The 25215-nt window shown below is 43.5% G+C and overlaps 1 protein-coding gene across 3 annotated transcripts; it reads right to left on the bottom strand.

The window, feature by feature from the left end:
• Positions 1-1628: 1628 nt before the first annotated feature.
• On the bottom strand, positions 1629-24968 carry MOGAT1 (monoacylglycerol O-acyltransferase 1). Of its 3 annotated transcripts, XR_010029157.1 has the most exons (7): positions 24042-24219; positions 15163-15341; positions 14578-14779; positions 11851-12025; positions 8198-8397; positions 2075-5283; positions 1629-1940 (listed from the first exon to the last, which is right to left on the bottom strand). XR_010029157.1 is itself a non-coding variant. In XM_063166795.1 (6 exons), exons 2-6 carry the CDS (start codon positions 15304-15306, stop codon positions 5129-5131), a joined length of 876 nt encoding a protein of 291 aa, XP_063022865.1. In that variant the 5' UTR covers positions 15307-15341; positions 24615-24968; the 3' UTR covers positions 1629-5128. The 3 variants fall into 3 exon arrangements, 2 of the variants coding, with proteins under 2 accessions (XP_063022865.1, XP_063022863.1); XM_063166795.1 differs by lacking the exon at positions 24042-24219 and adding an exon at positions 24615-24968 and having other exon boundaries at positions 1629-5283; XM_063166793.1 differs by having other exon boundaries at positions 1629-5283.
• Between the last annotated feature and the right edge of the window lie 247 nt (positions 24969-25215).

The following is a 25215-nucleotide window of genomic DNA, read 5'->3' as shown; positions in this document are numbered from 1 at the left end:
CACGGGGCCCTCCCCTCGCGGGGCCCTCCCCTCGCGGGGCCCTCCCCTCACGGGGCCCTCCCCTCACGGGGCCCTCCCCTCGCGGGGCCCTCCCCTCACGGGGCCCTGCCCTCGCGGGGCCCGCCTCCCCTCGCGGGGCCCTCCCCTCACGGGGCCGCGGCGCGACGGCGCCACCAGGCGGCCATCGGGCTCCCTGCGCCCGGGCCGCGCAGCTCCGCTCCGCCCCGCGCAGCCCAAGGTTTTTGAAACTTTAAAACTCAATTCTGTGTCACTTTCCAGAAGCACCATTGAAATGAGAAACAGTATAAATTTTAGCAATAAATCCATCACGTGGCTTCCATTCTAACGTGGACCTCAGTGTGTTTTCAAGCACTTACATATCCATATTATTGCATGTAAGACTTAATCTTAAACGATTTCCCTTGGAAATCACTATAATTCCTCTCTGGAGGAGAGTTTCTGTTCTGTAAATAGGAGAATGCCAGATTTCCAGGTAACACGCCTATTCCCTAGGATTAAATACTGCCTGCAGGAGGGAAAGGTGAGCCCACTGCTGATTCATGTTAGCCAAGGAAAACTCACAGCCCATGTGACAGGCTCTTGGACTGCTCATTAAATTTCATCTTAGCCATTCCAAAAAGCAATGGGGCTCCATTTGTGCCAGTGGGAAATTTAACTGAAAATTTATTGGACAAACCTTAAGAACCCTCAGCTGAAACACCATCTCCATCCCTCAGGCCACCCAGCTGCCTTCAGAACCCACCACCTGGCTGAGGAGGTAACATCACTCACCTATCACAAGCAATGTGATGGGTGTTGCTGCAGCACCTTGGGAAGCATGAATGTCCAGTTCCTCTCCATCCCTTGTTTTTCTGCATTTCTTGCTTTACAGGTATAACTTGCTTCTTTTTTTGTATTTCATCAAAACCAGGATGTGATGTTGATCCCTTGATGAAGCATGACACACCTCCAATTTACACATGTACACATTTACACATAATGGGGCTACTTCAAAACAATCCGAGGCCACTTTTAACCCATTTTTCCTCTTTATACTCTTCTGAGATGCAAGGTGGCATAATTCCATATTAAAAAGCATTTAGCTAGTAACAAAACACAATTAGCCTTTGCCAGTCTTTGGAATTGATAGCTGTCACTACAGCTGTTAGTGCTGCATTAAGCTGCTGTACTTTAAAAAAAACAAACAATCAAATCCTATTAAATACATCACTGTTGTCAGGTGGGTGGTTTTCCTCTTCTCAACAGACAAAGGTACCCATTTTTTACTCCAAGCAGCTGTTTAGCTCCCCAGTTGCTAGAATGAAGCAGAGCCTCTGTTCTAGGGTACTGTTACTAAGATTTGGACTCCGTGCAACTTTCACTTAAAATTCAAACCTTTCTTCAAGCCCAGCCCACCCTTGCTGTGGGTCCCTTCTCCCTCAGACCCTCTGGAACCCCTCCAGGAACCTGGCTTCAGGTTCTCCTCAGGAGCCTGCAGCAAGCAATCCACCCAGGTTTCTCAGTGTGATGTGAGCACAGCCTGACAGCCAGGCCAATGTGACCTCGAGTTCAGCCAGGATCCAACAGCAGTGAATTCCAGTACCTGAATTCCAGTCAGCACAAGCCCACTTGGTACAAACCTTTATTATCTCACACTCCTTGCCACAGCTATCATTGAAACAACTGACATTGATATTTTACAGGTACCATAAAAAGTTACAAAGTGTAAATTACGCTGTGTAGTTCACAGAGTAAAAATACTCGAGGATTGAGTTTCTGTCAACAGAATTTGGCACAGAGGTGTTCACACATGGGAGAACAGGCAGGAACCTCATCCTGAGTGAGGGAACAGGCAGGAACTTCATCCTGAGCATGTCAGGCAGGCAGTGTTTGCAGGTTTAGAGGCACAGCTTCTCCTATTGATGGACGGCTGGCTTTACCTGTGGCATGGAAAGGCACAAAGAGAAACACCCCAGGAAGCAGGCAGGCCCCAGGCAGTGTGGCATCCCACCAGGAATGTGAGTGCTGCCCAGCTCTTCCAAGTGCAGCTGGGGCAGGGTGTCACCATTCCTACCTGCTCCTTGCTCTTGCTGTGTCCAGCATCAGCTGCAACTGGAGCCTCTTGCTGCAGCAAACGTGGGCAGCTTCCTCTGCCTGCTGCAGGGCTGGCACTGGTGCCTGTGGTGGCCAAAATGGGTCTGTGGCTCAGGATTGCAGGGCTGCTTTATACATCCACACTAGCACAGAGGTAAATATTTCAGATGACACCATGTCTATCACATTTAGAGACAGAAGTTCTATTTTAAAATAGCCCTGGGTACACTAGACAATTGGTTAATAAAAGGTACTTTGGAAGGATCATCATAAGCAATATGGAGTGGTAACTGAACAACAGTAAATATTTGAGTTGTTTGGAGATTTTGTTGGTTTGTTATTTTTTGTTGGGTTTTTTACCATCTCCATTGTTATAAAGCAATGACAGTATCAGTAGCCATAGCAACACAATCCCTACTTGTTCTACCTGAGCCAGTTATGGACGGTACAGAGCCCACAGATAATTTCCTCATGGAATTCAGAGGAAAACCTGTTTATAGGATATATTTTGACCAGATATTGTCCCAAAATCAGTATCCACATATTCTCTAGAAGTTTTGATTAATTTAATCAACAAAAAAACCTTGTTTCCTTTCATCTTCAACCCAATGCTAATATTTTTTAATTTACAGCTCGATTTTCTGTATCATTAAGGTAATGGGAAAAGAACAGACTGAGAATGAGAGGAAATATCCCATTAGAGCAGGTGATCTAGGAGAGCACAGTCTAACAGACTCCAAATTCTTCTTTCATGAATAATTCTCACTACTCATCAGTGCAGGTAATAAAGAGTCAAATCAAAAGGAAATTTCACATAACTGGCTAAGACAGAGCAACTGCTCAGGGATCATCACTTTATACAATCCTCAGGACCCTGAGACCTCTTCCCAGGTAACAAACCTGCCATGCCTGACCTCCCTAGAAACATGCCCTTCCAGAGCTGAAGCAGTCCTGACCTTCCTTAAGTTGGTGTCAAACATGCACAGGCACAGTGCTTTCTCTTCTCAAACCCTGCTCCTAAACCCCATTTTTGCTGAATGATAAGATACCACTCAGTATTTTCCATGCACAGAGACCAGACATCTCAACCCAGGGAAAGGTGGGCAGAAAGTGAGGAAGCAAGATGCCTGCACCACAGTGATCATCAGGGATCAGCAAAGGCATGGGAAGAGAGGGCAAGCACACATGGCACCAAGAAAGCTCAGGTAGAGGTGAATTGTGGGCACATTGACAGCAGTCTGTCAGGGAAGAGGGGCTTCTTTAGGCACTGCAAATTCCAGCCCCGGTTTCCAGAGTATTTGTGTCATTGCAGAGCAAATGAGAGCAGGACTCAGTGTTATTTACATCCTGATGACAATAGGATGACAAGAAGGAAGAGCCCTCTTAAGGAAACCAGCTTGTTGCTGGAGGGTTTTTTGGAGCATAAACATCTGCTCTGTCTGGCAAATACTTGTTTGGCTTTGGGGCGTTGGTTCAGTCGGAGTTCACTCCACAGAAGTCATTTCCACTCTTTTCTATAAACACCTTCCTCTTTCTAAGGATTTCCAGAATTTCTCTGGAACTTTCTTTCCAGAGTTCTACCTTGTTCTCAAAGGCCCAGGTGTGTTTCTCCCTGGAGCCTCCAGCCCATGGAATCCACAATGTGTCCAGTACTGCTATTCCTGGAGCACCTCTGTGTTGGGATCCATGCCCAGCTGAGCCAACTGCAGATGCCCAGGCTGCCTGACAAGCCCATGCCTGACCTGTCAGAGCACCTCACTGATGTAATTCAGGCACCAAAACTGCTAAAAGCAGAGCAAACTCTTCACTAACATCAGACTGCAAAGTCTGCAGGCAGTCAGAAAGTATGTACAAAAACAACAATTTATCTCATAAAAATTCAGTAATATATTAAAATTCCATACACAATAATCTCCAAGACACAGGCATTTTCACTGAAAAAGAGTTTGGCTATTATTTTTTTCTTTTCTTTTCTGAGGTGGATCTCCACATTTAGGATAAACCTTTTGTCAAATTCAGGCACCTGGTTTATATACAATGCATCCTCTTAACCTGCTGCACCCTAGAGCTATGCTCACACTGCCTTGGCACTGCAGCTGTGTCACCCTGCAGCAACAGCTTAACACATCCCCACATCTGTCAGTGGGGGGAAAAAGGCATTATCAAGTACAATTTTCCTTGGTGAAATTTCAGAAGTGACTGAACAAACTGGGCTCCACTTCCTTTTGTGCAAGTGCTTGACAAAGGATTATTTTTAATTTGCACAGGATGAAGAGTTCACATGATTCCCTCTTTCTCCTGTCCTGTGCCTGTCATCTCTTCTGAGGTTGAAACTACCAAAGCTGCTTCATCTTCCAAACTTATGATCCAAAGTACAGATTGTCCAGAAAAGTCACATCATTCAGTGCTTCCCACCACCGAGCACACACATGGACACAAAATCTCAACACAGTTCTCCAATCAGAAGGTTTGCTCTGCTCCATGACTTGGACAAACCATTTTTGCCAATATCCAATTCAGGGCTGAAGGTTCCTATTTATTCTTGAATTCTCATGTAAGTGGTTTACAGTTGCCATCTGCTGAAAACATACACCTTCATTCCTGTGGAAGAGCAGCAGGGGTTTCTGACATTCACAGAAGAACCTGATGTCATGTTTGATAAATGCTGGTAAACCTCTCAACCTCTAATCAAAGACTTTGATTTATGCTTCTGCTACTGATCTCATGCTGGGGCAATTGCCTGTCCTCAAGCTGTGGTAAGAACATCTGTGTGGAGTCACTCACATTTCTGGCACACATGAACCTAAAAGGACAACTCAAAACAGCACTGGCTTCAAGGCTTACATCCCAATGATCCCTCCCCCCCCACCACCCAAGAATAAGATAAAAATCATTAAATCCTCTAATAATCCCTTCTTAAAAGTATTCCTTACATAAGGATAATTACAGATTGCAAAATATGGATTGCAAGAAAGACATCTTTGAGCAGACACTGTTTCTTTGCATGAGATTTGGAATTACAAATTGCAATTTGCTACTCGAAGATGAGAGATTTATGTGCAGGGATGCCATAATTGCCTTTGTGCTCTTCAAATAATTTCTTTAGTTTCTGTAGATACAATGCATGGAGCTGATCAATCTCTTCAGTGGTGGGGTTCAAGTTCTGTTTTACAGGGATGGGGCTTCCTACTGTAAATCAAACAAAACAGCATTAGCTTCATTGACATCTCTTTTTAAGCAGAAGTAAGAGCTTCACCACAGCTCCCATCCAGATTGCAGAATCACAGCACAGTTTTCTTACCCTGGGGCCTGATCCTGTCTTTCACAAGCCTGAGGCCTTGGGCTGGTTTTTCACTGACTTTTGCTGAAGTTCAGGTAAAATTAATTAACACCCCCACCCCCCAACATTTCAGTTTGGCAGCAGAAGAGCAAATGAGAAGAGAGATAAGCTCTAACCTGAAGAAGCAGTTTACACTTCAAGATACAATCCTATGGGTTATGTGCTGTCTACAAGTTCAACACAGTATTTTAAAAAATGTACTTTCTCACTGTTTTCTGATGTGAATAATAAAACCACTCAGTGTGAGGTGTGCTTAAGAGGACATGGTGCCCTCAACCACACTGTCACATGGACAGGACTGAAGGAAATACTTATTTTCCAATTTATTCAAAATGGATATCACTGCACCAGAAATGTGACCTCAGCCTAAGGAGGGGTAGCATGTAAATCCCCTAAACCCTGTGAGGTGTCTCTGAGCCATCCATTGCCCACAAATGGCACTGGAACCAAAATGTTCCCCAGGCACTGTGCAAAGCCTGCTACCTGCTCCATGGGAAGTGACTCCATGGAAATCCAGAGGGCAGCCTTCTCTTCCACAAGAGGCTATGGCTAAAAAGTGGATTGCTAAGAGAAGCTTCCCATGATCTCAGTGTCCCTGTGTTGTTCAGTCACCAGATTTTGACAGCTATTCTTGCATTGGAAACACCAACACCTGAACAGACCCAACTGGGATTACAGAGGAAGCCTAGAAAAACACAGAGCTAAAAGCACCCTCAGGACTTTTCCAAAGGCACCTGAAAATTCCTGTTAAGAGATGTTGCCACTTCAGATTGGATGGTGATGACTAAAGGGAAGCCTAGCCAGAACACAAAGAACTGAGTCTGCATTTTCCTGCTGCAGCTCCAGCTGCACCAGCTCTCAGGCCTGTGTGGGGCTGAAACTCAGACTTTGCACAGCTGGGGTGGGAACCCATGCCTGGATTGAGCAATACCTTAGAGGGGTGTGGAATCAATATACATACAATACAGGATTTCCAGAGGCAGGACTGGAAACAGCAAACAGCCCCCAATCCCTTCTGCAACAGTCTCTACTCCCAAGAGTGAAGATTTCTTGTGGGATGGAAAACTACACTCATCTCTCTAATATTATGTGCAGCTTTAAGGAACTTGCTTAATTTGATATTTTAGGATTGTTTCTATTTCTGTAAAGCAGTAATAAAAAAAAAACGTAAAGGAAAACCAAAAGCACTCATCAAGCCCAAACCACTCAAATTCACAGATCGTGGCTTGGCTGAATGGCTCTTGGATGCATGGCTTCTGAACCAGGACTGGAATCAGCCATACCTGGCCACGTTGGCAGCACAGCTCATCACCCCAGGTGAGCTCACTGCAGCTCTCAGGAGCTGAGGCAATGCTTTCAGAGCCATGTTGAAGCCAAGAACACCCCACACACTTCCAAGGACACAGGGACATTGTGATGGTTCTCAAACATGGGGAAAGATCCACAAAAGGCAAAGGACCTTGTGAGATATTACAAGTTCTGTTGCAAGACTCTGGTCTTGCTGATTTGTAGCACTCCTGTGCTTTTGTCATGATGAAGAAATGCCTCATAAAATAAGACATTTTAAGTTTCAGGACAGCCCTGGTTTTATCAGCCAAAAAAAAAAAAAAAAAAAGCAGATTATAGATCTCATCCAATACAGCTCATTCCAAAGACTTGATAACTTTTTGGCTTTAAAATAAGTGGCATTTTTAGCCTGCCTGTGAACAATGCAGGGATTAAAAATTAAATATTTTCAAAATATTCAACTGCATGAAGTGATAAAACACAGATCTGCTTGAAATTTAACATAAAAAGAGCTATGTTTTTGTCTTAAACATTTTTATTTGTTTAATACTATAATAAAATCAACCCCATAAAAAGGGAGGGCCACCTTCAAAGTCCTTTGTGGAACACCAGAAAAGCTCAATTTTCTTTAGTTCTCTCAGGTCAGAATCTGGCTAAAAATGATTTATCAAAAAATTTACAGACAGACAGCTATTGCCTTTGCATGAGAACCAGCATCACCTATTTTGTAAAGGTGTGGTTGTCAATAAAACCATGAAAAAATGTTCAGTTCCACACTCCAGTGAGAGTAGATGAGCAGTAATGAAAGCTTTTGGGGAAGAACACTCTCCCAAACTGCCTGTTGATGTGGCATGCACACTCCAATTAAACATGACAGGATCTTTCCAAGGGAAAAAGCCAAGAGGGAAGGAAACAAAGCCATCTAAGTGGCAGCCTGCCCAAGGGCTGTGGCACCACAAGGTGTCCTCTCCCTTTCCTCCTGCATCTCTCCCTCTGACCTGATGAGCACCAGCTCAGCACCACACAAACCCTTGCAGCAGCCCTGCTCCAGAGCTCTGCTGTACCTCAGCTGCAGCATCCAACTGTTACTTCTCTGCAGAGCTAAGAAATTAAGCTTCAGAGCTTAAGAAATTAAATTCTGGGCTTCACACAAAACATCAGAACCCACAGCAACAGCTGCAGAGCTGTGGCAGCCCTCTCATAAAAACTGGAGACAACTCTTGGATTTCTTTATGGATTGCCAAGGATAGGAGCCTATGGATAACTGAGAATGAAGAGTAAGATTTGGCCAGAAAAGGGAAAGGAAGATAAGAACTGCCCCCTTTAACTGGGAAGGACAGTAAAGCTCACATACTTGTTTTAGATGCACACTAATTAATTCTGTTAGAACAGATTTATAAATTTACAGATATTAGCAGCACATTGATGAATTTTTAAACATTTGCAAACACATTAGAAAAGGTGCAGGGAACTTACCAACAGTGTGAATAGGTTGCCTGTAAGGTATTAAGCCAAAACTATATTGGAATACTCCTCTAGCATGAAACAGTGGTAAAGCAAAGCCCATTATCTTTTGCAACTTCTCCTGTACATTCCTGAGCCATGAACCTTTGGGGTTTGCAACCTGCTTGAACAGTTCATTTTCACCAAAGGAAAACACTGGGACCAGATGAGCCCTGTAAAACAAAGAGGACACTGAGAATTTTGCATCAGCCTGCATTTGCACTGCAGTTCACATCAGCAGCATGGAAACAGTTTCACAATAACCAGCACAGAGAGTTTCAGCAGCTTTGGATTTCATCAGCAACAGGCATTCAACTCCTCTCATGTGCAGCAGTTTTTTGGATGCCTTGGCTGGTTGGTGTTTAAAAAAAAAAAGTGATTGGCACACAACTAGCAACTTGCTTTTGGCAGTATTTAGTTGGTTGGTACCTATTGCAACTTGTGACTGTTTGGAATTATGAAAATGAGTTATTGCATATATCATAAGTATGTCTTTATCCACTACTATTTCAGCAAGTCCACCCTCGTTCCACTTCATTTTTTCCCTTGGCAAGAAGAAAAGCCTCATTGCTAACTTTATAATGCTCCTAGCTGGGTGGCATCAAAACCAGACCTTGGCTTTCCCTTGTGCTTTGACCGGAGAATTGCATGCCCTTGATTTCAGCACAAAAACCTTGATAAAAACCAGGCACCCTCACAGACACGAGTGCAATGCCAAATTCCTTCTCTGTGTCCAATTCCCAGCCAAACTCTGCTTCCTCTGGACTTCTTAGAAAACAGAAGCCCTAATCCATTATTACCAGAGGTCACATCTTGCCCACAGAAATTACATGAACCCACTTTGGCTCTTGCACAGCCTAATGAATTCTCATTCAGTTCATGAATTGGCCTGGGAGCAAAGGCACTGCCTAGCTCCTGGACAAACAGCCCGAGTGGATAGGATCAGTGCAGGTAAACCCAGCATTGTATTTAAAACCTTGGCTGGTTTTTGATTCTTCATTTCATTAACTATTCTACAGAGTTTAGAGAGGAAAAAAAAACCCAAAAACCAGGGAAATCCTAAGCAGTCTCTGAAGGATTCAGGGATACTTTCTTTATTTAAAACTTAGTTTTCTACCTTAGCTCTATTCTGTCCCCACTACTTTTGAGAAAAACCTTACTGTAAAATAGCAGTATTGCTAAAACATTGTCAGAATGAGTATGTGCAGAGCTGTGAATGCCTGAGGAGGATGCACTGAGGACAGAGCTGGCTGGAAGCACTGAGGACTGTCAATATCCACCTGTACAGTAAAAATCAACTGCTTCAACAGCTTCTTTAGCCTGAGGACTCACACTGACTATCATTCCCACATAATGTTCTGACTAGTGTCTGCTCAAAGTTTCTTCCTCTAGTGGATTTATCACCCTGCCACCTGTAAAAGAAATATCATAAAGCCTGGTACTTACTGTGGCTGTGTAAACACTTGACTTTTTACTACAACACTAAGACAAACAGGAACATCTTGTGCTGCAATAGCTGTGGTGACCTGACACTGTGGGATTTGTTTTAATCTAGTGAAGACTTTTGCAAGATGCTATGTAGGAGGCTGAGACAGAGAAATAAGTAACTTATGATTGTGAAATTAAAGATAAGTTATCTGATTCATCATTTGTTTTGTGTCTTTAGGATTTCTTCACTTTGTATCAGATATTTGTACTACCTTGGACCAAAATGTCTTTTGCAAAAGTGCAGAGGACATTTGCTGACATATTCAGGCCACAATTGACAAGCTCCTAGCTGAGGAACACAGCTTCTCTGTGCTGGCAGCACAGGAGTCAGGGCCAGGGAGCACAGGCCTCTGCACTGCTCCTTCCTCAGTTGGTATTTGCTGCTGCAGATCATGATGAGCATCAGCAATGTGTGCAGGCACTGGTGGCAGATGGGGCTTCTCATCTGCATCCCACAAGCCTCCCTGGCCCTTTCATTTCCAGCTCAGTTGGAAATTTTCTTCCCATTTTGTTAATTGTTAAAAACAAGACTTCAAAAGCAGAAGCAGTTACTGGCTGCCAAGTCTTTGGGCAAGAGCTCTGTTAGACTTGCACAGTCCCCCAGTCCTGCTGGACAGATGAGCAGGCAGAATTCCTGTGCTTGCCACAGAAGCAGGTGCTTGTGCTGGTGTTTGTAGGAATGACTTGGAGCCTGCTGCTTACATGACCATGGGCGTTGCAGCCCTTAGCCCCTGGGGCAGAGACAGGCACTGCCACCCAGAGGAGGGCGCCAGGCAGCCACGACCCTTTCAGAAAGATGAGACCATCACTGGAATCTAAGTAAGTGAAGGGGTAAAGGGGCCATTCCTGTGTTTTGTAAGTGTCCCACTCTTGCTGTTATGTGTTGGAGATACTTTTGAAATCAATGTCTTGAGAGGCACAGGTGGATCTGATTTCTCAATCCAAATCAATTTAGATGAGAGATAATCACCACCAAACTTTCTGATATGACAGACCAGACATCTACCAACATACTAATAAAACCAAAAAAAAAACGTATCTAAATATTCTTCTAATCTTTATGGTTAAAACAAATAAAAGCTAGTGAGTGTTGAGGATCCCACTGAATTAATCAAGAGTTGGACTAAGGACTCATTTCATCAGTAAACTTCTAATTCAAATAAACACGTATTTTTTCTGGCTACAAATTAGACTAGAATGTTACATTCTGTTGGCACAAAAAAGTCTTTATGAGAATCCTAGTGATATGTGTAAGAAACACCCTAGGAATTTTGGCACAGAACAGTTTCTAGTTTTTTGCACTCTGTGTAAAAGCAGAGAGCCCCTCTTCTCAGAGACCACCTTTTCTCCAGTTCATAGCTTAAAAAGCTCTTACAGATTTCTCAAGACTAGTATTTTTTCTCATTGCTTCACATGTCAATGTTTAATCCTGGGAGCTGTTCAGAAAGTGTACCTGGAACACAACATTGGTTTCAATATTTCTAATATACAAACCATCTAGACCAGTCCAGAACAAACACAATAACTTATACAGTGTAAATCACTCAAAAGACATTGATACCATCTCTGTTTAGCAACACACTGATGGCTGCTTCATAGTAAAAAGTTATCTAGTTTTTCTTGAGATTTTCACCAAAAATTCCCAGGAATTTAATTCTGCAAATGGCAATCTTCAAAAGTCTTTAGAATAATAGTGAAAACAAATCTTCCTAGACCATAATTCTCAATGATTTAATGAAACAGAGCCTGGCTATCCAATTTGTTTGTTTGCTTAAAATGATAAGAAAATTCTACCTTAATGCATCTTTAATTTACAGAACAGAAAGCAGAATGTTGGCCCTGCTCAGAAAACCAGCCAAGATTTACTAATAATGTTTCATAATTCTTACTCTTTGCTAGTGCAGGAAACAACTGAAATAAAACAAGATACGCTAACAAAACCTACTGTTACCTGTTATGAAAGTCAAAGGGAATTTTCAACACTCCCAGAGTGGATCTAGGTGGACAGATTGGCTCCTGTGCCAGATATTTGATTGTTCTTAAGGCACTTAAACTTTTTCAAATTCTCTAATATTATATAATATGAATTATATTTAAAAATCAATCTGTATTCAAAGCATGCTTCATGGAAGACCTACCCATGTTTCAGGGCCATTTTAATAAAGCCCTTCCTCTTGAGGATGTTCAAGGTGAGACTTCCAGGATGTGCATTCAGAGATTCCTCTGCTCCTCCAATGACAATAACAGATGCATGGCCACCTCCTTTATTGCTCAGCACATGGGAGACACTTTCCTTGCTTGCAGAAACCATTCCTTCAGGAGAAAACATTTTAAGAGTGACCACTGGATCTTCATGTACAAGTACAGTGGAATTTACAAATATTTTAAAATAGATAATTGATGTTTCAAAATGATAACAGCACAGAACAGATTTCAAAGGTTTGGGTCAAGCTCCTTACTCTGGAACAGATTTGTTTTTGGGCACGTGCTTTGATTTCACACTGATGAGTTAAATGTTGTTGCCTATTGCAAGATTTTTGATTCTTCAGGGTGTGCTCTTCTGGCAACTTAACTCCCCCTCAGAGAGCCTCTGTGCCCAAGAACAGGAGGTGAATGGCAGCAGATACTGCTGAGAGGCAGCAGCTAAAGCTGTACAGCAGGTGCATACAAACACAGGCACAGAGGGGTTAACAGAATGTGTAGAGGACTTGTTAACTCAAATATGGAGCTACAGTGCCAAGAAGATCCCTCCACTCTTTTCACAGCTATAAAGCAGCAGCTCCCTCTAAGGCAATGGCATGACAGCATTAGAAGCAGCAGAAAAGACTCACTTCTACCATTCCTAATAACTGCATCAGCTCGTTCTCTAGTAACCAGGCCCAGGCACTCATCCATATTTAGGCTAAAATAGCAGATTATCTGAAGCTTTTCTGGTACTCCTGCAGAAATAGATACTTCTAATTGCAGGCACACTCCTGTACAAGACTTTATCATCTCCTTAGATCTTGCTCTGGACTTGATGCTTTAAAAAATCCATTTTCCAACAGACTAGCACCTAATGTTTCAAAGGTTCCTTTTACCCAGAAGCTATGTTTAATTACACTGTGTTGAATCAATATAATCTAAGTGACAATTTAGAGATCAAGTCTAGTTTACATTGTTGGTTATACAGAGCTGGTATCAAAATGCACTTTTGGATGTTCTGCTCCCTATTTGGTCTTTTTACCAATAGGGACATTACAATGTGGATTATAAAAATTTGGGAAGAGAGAGAAGATCTACTTTTGAGAGCTGGCCACCAAGAGGAATAGCTTGCAACTGGAGCAAGTCCAAACTTCAGTAAAAAGCTATATCCATTTGCCTCAAACAGCTTCACAGTCACGGTTACTCTGAAAATGCAGCTGACCTGGGACTCACAAATAATTCAAGTGGTGCTCATTCAAGTCAGCATGCATTTTCCCTGGAAAGGAGAGCAGAAATCACTACCTTTCCCAGGACAAATGTGTCTCCTGCTGAAGCAGAGCTGCCCTGCATGCAGGGCACTGCTCCATGCTCACACCGCAGCCCAGGGGTGTTGCAGCTGCACTGCCAGAGGCAACAACTGCATGTGCTAGACAAGCAGAGAAAGAATGGGACATGAAACACTGTGCCAGGAGTGTGGCTTTCAGGACATGGAAGATTTTGCAAGTGTTTTATGATTGGCGTGGTGATCTGTAGTACACCAAAGGTCCCCTCTCATTTATCAGCTGCATACCTGTGAAAACTGAGCTCCAATGCTGGCTCTTCTTTAGTGTGCTTTTTACTGCAGCTCTTTCTCATTCTGCAGGTAAATATTTGTTCCCATGGGTCAAGATGCCAAAAACATGTAAATCTGACTTCCAGACAATTATTAAACAACAGTGTTTAAAACTGCAATGCTCTACCACTGCCAATCCCTCACTTTGCAAGCCTCAAAGAACACCCTCAGAAAGTACATTTGCATGGAAAGGCATTCTCTGATATGCTGAAGTATACATAGATAAGTAATTCTGATATTAATCTGGGAAACATCCTAGGCATGTTTCTGTGCATGAAGCAGTGCAATCTCTCTGAGATTGCAGTGTCTGTGTTGCAGTCATGAATAAAGTTAGATCTCTGTCTCCTGAACTTAGTTGTGTGCATCAGAACATGCTTAAATGCTGTGGTTGAGTGAATTTTAATAAAATAATTCATTTATTAAACCACTGGGAGGGAGCATTAGTACTTATTTCATTCTTCTCTTTTTTCAGTTCCCCCAACTCAATTGCTTGTTATTTTTATCTTTTATTGCTGTAATACCAGTCATGAATATCACTCCTTTCTGAACAAATGCTTCACAGAACAGAGAAAAAAGGTCCCTCTCTTTAGAGTTTACATCTTAATTAAAATTACACAAATTTGCAATATAGGACTTCAATCAGAAGCAAGCACTTAATTTCTGAGTATAAAGATACTTGTAATGTATAACACTAAGCCCTTCAGGTAAGAGATTAGCCTGAATTTGTTGTACAATTGCCTGCTAATGACTAAATAAAATTACAAAATATTATGCCCTTCTCTTCTTGTATATGGTGGGTACTCAGGACTGCTATCTGATGGTTCAAAGGAAAAGCAGCAATTTCTTTTCAGAAAGAAAAAACAACTCAGTAATATAGTTTACAAAACTATTAATAAAACCTTCCATTTCTTTTTTTCCAAAACAGTTCATCACAAAATAGAGGTTAAATTTAGCACCAACAGTGATCCTTCTGAAATTACTTACCATATATAAGTAGAGGAATAGACTCTACATTTGTAACAGAAGCTAAAATATGGAGCAACAGCTGAGACATTCTGCTTTTACCTACCAGCACTCATTATATATTCTCTGAAGAAGGGACAGCCAAACCAGATGGGCATGATATGAAGATATGGAGTAAGGCCAGGAAATAAATTTTTGAAAGGAGGATCAGTGCAAAAGTTTCCGAAGGCTCCAGCAACCAGGACCCCATGAGGGTGAAAGCCAAGTAAGTAGTTGTGATTTGGGTTCAGTTCTGAAGTTTTTATAAGCTGAAAAATAGAGTCAGTGATAGGCATTATGATATTTACCTCAAAAACAATGGAGATTACGCATTGACAGGACATAGAAGCAACAACAATGAATTTCCTTCTGAGCACTTAAAATTACTGTCCTGCTTTACAGATAAACAAAGCTTAAATGGATGTGTCAGGATACCATGTCCAGATTTACTGTGCTGAAGCACTACCTCATCACCCAGCAGTCCAACTAGAAAGCCAGGCCCTGTCCCCTTTTGTCACTAAATCTCAGATTTCCCATGTTTTAAAAAGAAGTTCACCCCAGTGAAAGTATTAGAATTTTAGCAAAGTTGAGTCTCAGATGTCTGTCCATGGTTCTGGCTATTCAAGCTGTTTGTGAGAAACCCTTTACTCACATGAATGGGAAAGTACTCCCTGAAGTACTTCCAGACAGTCCAGCCCCTGACCCAGTGGGACCGCCTGCCCCCGGCACATGGTGTTCCCCAGTCAAGGTACAGCCACAGCAGGTACAGGACAGCAAGGAACCAGAAGTTGCCCATGATCAGGATCACAAAGAATCCACAGCAAAACTCTGCTACAAGAGACAAAAAGTGAAAGAATGGCAAGCATTAATCACATCTGTGTCCTTTTAAGAATGCCCAACCCCGATATATTTTTAGAGATTTACTCAAAATGCACACAAATTGAACTCAGCTTATTCCACATGGTGCTGTTACAATGAGGGTGAAACATTACAGGAGTGTATCATCTCAGTCTATTATTTCTCCCTCTACTGCACAACTGGATGTTTGGTAGAGAGCATCTGGTTTACCTAAGGCAAAATAAAAGGAGACAGCAAGAGCAAACAAGGATGTAATGCTCCAGGGAGTGAGAAGAAAGGAAAGCTGGGGAAGGAAAGAAGGGAAAAGCCACAGCAACCTCTCTTTTCTAATTACAGTGATATTGGGCAATCATTTTCTATTCTCCTTCTCAGCTTCTCTACCTATAGTATGGAGTGATAGTTCCACTCCCAGCCAAAAGTGCTGTCACTGGCCAAGGAGATACACCAGACAAGACCAAAACATGGAGAGGTTCCACTTCAGCCACTAAACCCGTCAGCCAAAGGGGAAGCTCAGGGCTGCTGTGGGAATGCAGCAGCAGCCAAGTCCTGATACTTTCAAACCCAATTAAGAAAGAATTGTAACACCCTGCTACAATAGTGATACATAAGAATTGGATTATACACAATTCAAAGAGCAGAAAAAAGTTGTTTGGTTAAATATATTTTGTTATTTGGGGCTCAGCCTTGAAATAATTACTCAGGGAAATCCTATGGAAACTTAATCTTTATAGAACTTGCAGAATTTTAGTTTTGGAGTGTGTTGAAGAGCTGTGGTCTGAGATGTCTGAGGAGTAGGAGCTGCTGCTCTCTGCCCTGTGGTACCCCTGCAGCAGCCTGCTTGCTCTGCCACCTCCTGAACAAACCCCATCAGGCTCATGGATCAGAGGCTGAAGTCCAGGTTGCAAGGGAGCCAGGGCTTTAACATCATAAATTTATACAGTGGCAAGCAAAACAGGACCTAGCTCTTGCTGAAGACTCAATGGGCAGAATTGCAGGAGCCCAGTGTTTCTCAGGGATATTTTACAATGCAGAAGCAGTAATTTATGTCTCACAATTGACTGGCTTTCATGAGGGAAATATCCTGTGAAGTCCTAGAAGTTACACCAGTGAAACATACTGAGCTAAACACATCACTAAATAGAGCAGATTTTAAAACAAACAACAGAAGTACTTCAAGCAATAATTTGGCTCACACAATGTAAAATATCAACAGAACTGAACATTTTAGAATAAGTAGATGAACCAAGAGTAAAACCTACTCATCCTAGCTCAGAGATCACCTTAATTCAGGAGAGATATTACTTGGGTGTTGAAAAGTCAGCAGATTCCCTAGACTGTGCAGGTTTTGAGCTGAGATCTCAGCTTGGTCTACAGGTACCTTAGTATTTCCTCCAACCTGAATATTTACTTTTTCTGAACTTCAACCAGTTTGTTCCTGAGCCTAGTTTGACTGTGCCTTCAGAATAGAATTGGATATCTTGTCTAGAAGGGGATGAACGTTTACATTTCCAGCAGAAATATGAGCAGAAAAATAAGGAATTGCATTTGCTCTGAGGAAGGGAGAAGGAAATTACCATAAACAAATGCAGGAGCAGGACAAAACCTGCTATTTTCAAGGACACTGCATTCTTCAGTACAGAAGCTCACTGCTGCTTCCTCAAGCAAGCAACCCTGGTCTTAGACAGAAAAGCATTTGAGCAAGAGCTCTTGAAAACACCACAGCTAACTGAGGCCCACAGACCCCCAAGTCAATGTGGAAAACTCACAAGAACTGAAACCAGTTCTAAGGAACATCATTAATGCAGGACAAGTAACACAGATGAAATATGACACCCCAATTCTACAAGGAATTTCACAGGGAAACCCACAACAGCATCACTCCAAAACAGGGCACAGAAGTCTATTGAGGAAAAGTCATTACCTGTTCCTTGAAGAAGAGATCCTGAAACTATAGAAATTTCTAGGAATGCTAATCTGGACAGGGTGCCAAGGTTCTTGATTTGAACAAGTATGAGAAGTTTCTTTAGCAGCTATAAATCAATTGATTTGTTATGCAAGATTTAATAAGTATTTAAATTTCCTACCCTTCCTTTCAGAAGCACTTTTGACTTAACAGAGAATCAGTCACATGGCTTTTTTTAAACACAGAATTACATGGCTTTTTACTATCAGTTTGCTAGCAAACAGCTGGAAAGTGCTTTGTAGCCAAGCATCCTTGCTGTGAGAGCTAATTTCATCAGCACTGAGAAGGCCCAGATAGCAGTACTTAATCCTGGGCAGACAAACATCTCCATATCAACAAGCTGCCTGCTTTGCTTTAGCTAGAACACCTTCCTGAGTGCTGGCAAGGTGTGGGGAGATAAGTATGCTGCTAGCACTTCCTCAGGGGAGCTCAGCATCTTGTAGGATAAAGTTGATTACTGCATTCCCAATGAGACGTGTGAGGCAAATTCCTTTTGCCATACCTCCTCATTATTTCAACAAATTAGCAGCCTGCAAGATGAGCTAAACACTGATGACTCAAAACCAATGAGACTGTAAACACAAACCTGATGTTTTCTCCTTCAGACAAGACAGTGAGTAAATAAATAACAACCTTTTAAAGTAAATTCATAAACAAATTCCAGGCAAAAGGTGAATAACTTGGGATTTGTCACTCTTCGGCATCATGTCCTTGGATGTAGTTCCAGTGTACATTCTAAGTGTAATGTTTGGTTGAACTTGAATAAGAGCTTTGAAAAGTATCTCTGTGATGTATTGGATTTTGAGGGCAGGTGAGGGGAGATAAGGAAATATAGACTAAAAGACAAATCACTACCAGGAAACTCTGAACATTTGGTTTGTGAACCAATATTGGTGTGTCACTTCTCCATTTTGCATTTGCAACACATGCATACTCATATTTTGCAACAAATGGTGAAAACCACTCTATGTAGGGTGAGCAATCAGCACTGGCAGCCATCCTGCCCAATGATATTTGCACAACTGATCCTTCAATCATTAATCAGGCTCTGAGTTTGCAACTGGGGGCACAAAATGTATGAAATAGTTAAGTGTCAGAGATAGGAAGCAGGAAAACAGCACAGGTTAAATCTGGAAACTGGAAGTTTCAAACACATTTGGAGATACTACAGCATCAAAACTGTTTGATTAATATCTGTTGTGAAAGCCACCAAATGCAAGATTGTCCCTAGAGGAGAAAGCTCCCATTACGCTCAGAGCAGTCATGGACAGCGTGGGCAGTGCAGATGTGTCCCTGGTGCCAGGGGTGCTGGTGTCACCCCAAGCAGCACTACAGGCTCTCTGCAGTGCTCCAAAAACCATGCAAAGGAGCTCACTCCAAAACTGGTTGGGCAGCCAGCATTTGTTGGATTGGATCAGTCTCCTGTGCGGACTTTTGTCAGGTTATTGGTTACACCTGGGAGCCACAAAGACACCTGAGCGCTCCTGCCAAGGCAGCTGTATCTCAGCAGGGCTGTGACAAACACAAACACTCAGATGCCAAGATTTAGAGGCCTGTTGATGCTGAAATTTGGTTCCAAATTCCCAAGACCTTCCACTGGCAAATACCGATAAACTAGAGATACAGAGCATTACACACAACTGACCTGGAGGTAGAGCGGCCTGGATACCATAAATCCCCTAGTTACTAATTGCCAAATCCCAAGACAGCATGCCAGATTTAATCTACATGTTTCCCACTTATTTTCTTTCTCCTTAGGGATTCACTGTCACTTATGTTCACATAGGGCTTGCCAGGCTAGGGTCTCTGGCCTGACACAGCAGAGCTGTTTTTTCTTAGTATTTTTGAGAGATACAAACAAATACAAATACAAACAAATACTTGATTAAATTCCCTCCCTAAGATGTAGGTAACAGAGGCAGCATTCCTAGAAATGCTAGTCAGTAATAAACCCTGTTATTCTCTGTGATCACACTTCAGCCCCTACCCATAGGCCACCAATAAATTTCATGGACAGATGAGTACAGAGTGACAAAATCAAGTAGCAATACCAGCCAGCTTGCTAGGAAAGGCTCATGGAGCCTAGCTGAGTTTTCTTAAGCATCAAAAGAGTTTGGTTTTTTTTTTAAGACTTTGAGGAAGCACAAAACTATATTAGTTATTCAGCTACTGCTGATGAATTAAATCAGCACCAGATAACAAACCATCGTGGCATGTTTGCAGGAAAGGTTAATATTTGCTTTAGCACATTACACTGACACCTTCTTTCTCAACACAGAAACCACTTATTATTCCAGCAGCAATCTCTCACTCTGTGGCAAACGTTTCATCATTTCTACTCTTTTGGGGAAGCCAGATCCACAACTCAAAACTGTCTCCAGCAAGTTCAATTAACAGACTGCTTCATCCTACATGCACAGAAGTTTAATCACGAGAGAACAGGATGTAGTTTAACATATACCAATGTCTTCAGCATATTATTTTGTGGCTTTGTGCATATTAAAGTATACCTTATATTATATACTGATTTTGCATTATTAAGGGTTTTGCAAATAATTAGGGGTACCTGCACAACAGTCACTTCCTAAATCCCCAGTGAGGAGACCAAAAGTGGACCTTAGGAGATGCACTATTCTCCTCTACCATCACCTTTTCTCAGAGAAAAACCCTGGTATCCCTGCTGGAGAGTTAAACTCTCATTCTCCTTCTCTTTATCTGGTCCTAGACACCACCACTCCACCCAAGCTGCTCAGTTTTGTATTTGGTTTTGTACGTGTTCAAACTCCACTGTCCATTTTCACATCAGGGGCACAGAAGTTAGCAGGAGCACATAGCTCACCAACTCACCTTCTAGCTTTGCTTTCTTCAAAAATGCTGTCATTTGATTTGTGTACATTAGAGAGAAAGGAAAACAAAGTGCTAAAGCACTGGGAAAGCAGCATTTCAACCAAATCTGATTTTTCTTTAATGGTTTTGCCTTTAAATGAACCCTTTGCTCTACCTCCTGATACAAAGTGACCCTCACTGACAGATGTGCAGTATGAGGCACACAGCTCACAGCACACACCAAGGATAAATGCCCATCTGCTGTGTGAGAAACAGAAAACCTACACCTGTTCCCAAAAAGAGGATATCAAGCATATTGGTAAATGCAGCAAAATTAATTCAAAGTTCTTTAGAAAAATATTTCCAAGCTTAAAAACAAAGATTTCCTGCAAACACTGGGCATATCCATTGCATCCAATGACAATTCCTTTATGCACAATGAACCTATGATAGAAAAATGGGGGTTATGTAACCTCTTTGCTTTGTCAGTCCTGCAGCATTTACAGGCTTGGAGATGTTATTTCTCCAGGTGACTTTCTGCCTGGGCTTGGGCTGGACAGTGGCACAGAGTGACCAAGGGCACCCAGCACAGAGGCTCACAGGCAGACATACTGTGGGTGTTGCATGAACTTGGGACAGGGCCAGACCTGCCCCAGGACTGTCAGCCCCCGGCCAAGCAAACAAATCCCAAATAACTGCAATTACAGACATAAAACTACCATCTGTAAAAATTGTCTGGTTTAGCATTTTATCCAAAGTAGATATATGAGATTGCAAAATTTCATGTATCTGCTGTTTCAGCAGTAAAACACTAATGGCTTGACACTATACTTCAGCCTGAAGCTGTTTTGGATTTGTGCTTAACACAGTGAGAAATAGCATTTGCCAGTCTTCAGTTTTAACAGCTTTAGTTTTCTGGACTCAAGACCGGTAACACTTGTCTTTCAAAAGACAGAAGCCCAATTAAAATACTTCTCTCTTTCACGGAACTTATATCCAAACTTTTCGGGTCTGCTGACTTGGAGAACATAAGATAGAAAACCACATGGCATTTTCAGTCAGCACACAGTGGGAATCTGTTAATGGGCATTTCTCTGATCTAATCCAGAAACTCTTATATTCACCTCCCAGTATTTCAGAACTTATTTTTGTTTCTGGTGTCATGCCCCTGGATAAAGAACAGGCAAATCACTGTTACAAAGAAAACTTGTCTTTTCCCTTTGAGGGTGAACTTTGGCAGCTTGCAGCACAGAACAAGGAAGTACAGGAACTTACAGCCAGAATTTTAAAGAGGTTCCTTTTGTATCTAATGAAATTCTGTGCACATCTGTACGGCTTTTTTGAGACAGAGGCATGTTTACTGTGCCTACACTGCACAGCAGAAGCAATGGATCGCTAGTGCAGATCCAGCCCAAGCTGGTACACTGCATGAAGAAGCAGAACTTTGCTTGTACCAGGCTGCTGCTGCTGTTTTTTTCAGTATTTGCAGACTGATTCACTCTTTCTACAGTGGGGATGAGATTTAGACTTCAACAACTACTGCATGTCTGAATTTCAGGCCAGCTTGTGAGTTGCACAAGTAAGAGGGCATTTTCAGTCATCAATTCCACAGTCTCAGTAAACCATGCAGCATTACAACAAAGCAAGCCTGGAGAGCAAGGACTTTTTACATTTTTCAGCCAGGAAGATAAAACCAAGAGTTTTTATCCAAGTCACATTGTGAGTTCTAAGTTGTAATAAGCTCACATTCCCCTTACAGCTTACACAGTGCACAAAACCACTTTTTCACATGTCATTCCCCAGATTTGAAGCATATCATTGACCAATTCAGGGCACTAATTTACAGTTATCTTACTTCATCTATTAGTCCTACAGTTCATTTTACTAAGCTATGGCACATTACAACACACCTAGATGGACAACTTCAGCAGCTAAGCCAGTACCCCATTTATTCACCACTCTAAACAGAATCCCTCTATCTATATCATGAATCATGAGCTGTCATAGGGCATTATCTGTTCAAGTTTTCACATGCAGATATGTAACACAAGACAGACAATCAAGATCATGCTTTGCATAAACTAGTTCCAGCCACACACAAACCCCCAAAGAACACCTAAACCTCCAACCTATTCTATGATGAACTCACACAGCATCCCCTCCCTGATTTGAAAGTGTCACTATTGAATCCAAAGCTTACAAACAAACAACATCTCTTCATAAAAAAAAAAAAAAAAGGCTGAAAAATCCAGACAAAGGGACAGTCTAGAACATCAGAAATCAGCCCATTTCTCACTGCTTTAAGTCATTTAGGATTCATCCGCCTGAATTTTCCTGCAGCTAAGTGAAACATTTTGGCCAGATCACTGGCTGCCCTTTCACTTGAAAGCATCCGCCTACGAAATGACAAGGTCACACTGGTCAGCTCTAAAGATAAACATCCCCATGGTGCACAAGCTGATACTTATTATTAGAATCACATTGTTAATCAAGCATTCTTGCAAATCCATTTCTTCATGATCACATGAACTCACTACACTCAACAAAACCACCCTTAAGACCATTTCTGAGTTGATTTTCCTTGACATTCCCAGGCAGTGCCAGCTGCAGGTGACAGCTCCCTACTTTGCCTGCTAAACTACAGGGAGGGGATTTTCTGCATCCTGATCACTTCTAGGAAGCACAGGAAGATGTGGTTTTCTGCAGCAGTATTGCTACATTAAGGCAAAAAAAAAAGCTTTCTTCCACTGACCCTGAACTTCCACTGCTTTATGAGACTTAAATAATGGCTCATGCCAAGACCTAATTCAATAACAGAAAATTAAAAGAACAGACTACTTACAATGTAGCCACAAACAGAAACTGTTTATCATTTAAGTATATATAATTTTGAGGTAGCAGAACAACTGCTGATTAATCCGCGAAGAAGCTTCATACCCTTCATACTTCCCCCAAATTTTTCATATGTGGGTTAGCAACCTAAAAAAAAACACCTGAAAGACATCAGACCACCTGTAGGATCATATATGTGTAAGACATACAAGGAAGATAAGTGCACACTACTTTTTACCTTGTAAATCCTACAGCATAGACAATCTTGAAGTGTTACAGCATTTCCAGGGATATTATTCAATAACCACTTCCCAATTTATACAACCCATGGATTTAGTCCCAAAGAGTTAAGGTTTATCTTACCTTATCAAGTGATTCATTTCATCAAATTCAAGATACCCACCCATGTGAATACAATTTGCTGCTGTGAATACATGCTTAATGATAGGTGTCTATTAAGATATTAGGAAAATTAATTATAAAGGAACAATCAGTAGAAAAAGAATTACCAAGCAGAATTAGCAACACTTTCTTAAAGCTGGTGAGGATATTTTTCATACGCTTACAGAACTGTCTGCATTTGAATCAATTCACTGACAATGCCCATTATTTTTCATTACCTTGTTAAATGAGAATTTTATTGAACTACAGCATATAAAGTTATTTAACGAAATTATGAATGAAAACAGCATTAGTCATGTTCCAGACTTTATGCTCATCTTCGATAAAAAAAAGTTGCTGTCAGAAACCTACTGGGCGTCTCAATGAGGAGCCACAGACACTACCTTTTTAGGCTCATATTTGAAGCAGAACCCATAGAAAGAAACAGACCCCCATAAAAGAGGGAAAACCATCCAAAGCTTTCAGGGAAGAAGCGCGATGCTCCAGCCTGCCCGGGCATCGGCGGGTAGCCGCTCGCCCCCGGCCGCTTCTGCACCCACGTGGAGCCACGGCTGGCACCGAGCGATGCCCACGGGTAACGCCGGTCACGGAAAAGCCGCTTCTCGCCCTTCTCTCTCAGGGGCAGGGGCAGGAAGGAGGAAGGCTGTTACCCAGCAGGAGGAAGGAGAAGATCCACTGCAGAACGGCGACTGTCTGGATCCTCCTCTTTAGGGGGATATTGATGGGGGCAAACTCGACCTTCATGCTGACGGAGAGCAGTGCTGGAGGCACGGAGCTGCCGGCTCCAGCCCCCGCTCCAGCCGCCGCACCTGCCCGCTGCGCGCCGCTGTGCCGCGGCCCCGGCCGGGCAGGACGCGCCCCTCCCGCCGCCGGCGCTGCCCACGGCCGCGGGTCCGGCAGGCGGGGACGGGGAGGCGGTGCCGCCCGCCCCGGCCGCGGGAAACCTGATCCTGGAGCGGGAGCGGTCAGAGCCCGAGCACGGCTGCGGGGGCTGGCGGCGGCTACACCCCCTCCGCCCACAGGCGGCTGGAGCGGGTCCCCCGGCCCGGAGCGCCGCGCCTGCCCCGGCTCGGCATGAGCGGCACCGGGCGGAGGCACCGCGGCTGTGTCGGAGCGAGCCCCCCAGGCGCGCCCTCACACCCAGCACCTGCGCTGCCCGGCCGGGCTGTTCCCCTGGGAGCGCCCCGAGACCCGGCACTCCGGGGCGTGCTTAAGGCTCTTACCATTAAAGAGCTTATGGAGCTGACCCAGGACTTAAGAGTTCCTGCAGTGTTTGGCGTCAAGCGTTTCGTTTTTAATTACACCAGCACACGCACAGCCTCCTCCCGCCCGCGGCGCTTCGCCCGGGGCGCCCGTGACAGGGATCATCAGTAAATAAAACTTCGGCGTGAAAAAGAAACCATCCCCCGAAACTTGCACAGCGTTGCCCCAGCTGACCCCCCTCTCCATGGGGACGACGGCAGCGCCGGGATTCACCATCCCCCGCGGGGACAGGGATAACGTTGGGACTCACGGTCCCCACGCGGGGACGGTGACAGCGGCACAGCCGCGACTCGCGGTCCCTCACGGGCCGCCCCTCCCGCCCGGCGCCGGTGACAGCGCGGGGCCCCGGCGCGGGATGATGTCACCGCCGTAGCTGCCCGCCGCGCTGCCGGGGCTCGGCGCGCCGCCCGGCCCCTCCCCAGGGGCAGCACGGGCTCGGAGCAGCCCCACGGCCGCCCGGGCGCGGTGTCACGGCGCCGGGGAGCGCGGCGGGCGGCGGGAGCGGCCGGGGGTCTGAGGGCGGCCGGCGGGCAGCGCGGCGGGAGCGCGCCGGGGCCTGGC

Source organism: Melospiza melodia, chromosome 12, assembly GCF_035770615.1.
Source record: "Melospiza melodia melodia isolate bMelMel2 chromosome 12, bMelMel2.pri, whole genome shotgun sequence".
NCBI classification, from domain to species: Eukaryota; Metazoa; Chordata; class Aves; order Passeriformes; family Passerellidae; genus Melospiza; species Melospiza melodia.
This window is presented reverse-complemented; position numbering and strand designations above follow the sequence as displayed.

What these genes read in the sequence shown, in the direction of transcription:
- MOGAT1 (XM_063166793.1), bottom strand. Translation starts at nt 24,135, where the DNA reads ATGAAGGTCGAGTTTGCCCCCATCAATATCCCCCTAAAGAGGAGGATC. An exon ending in AGAATATATAATGAGTGCTG is followed by an intron (nt 12,026 to 14,577) that starts GTAGGTAAAAGC and finishes TTTCTCCTGAAG; the next exon opens with GAATGGTTTCTGCAAGCAAG. An exon ending in GCAACCTATTCACACTGTTG is followed by an intron (nt 5,284 to 8,197) that starts GTAAGTTCCCTG and finishes TTTGATTTACAG; the next exon opens with TAGGAAGCCCCATCCCTGTA.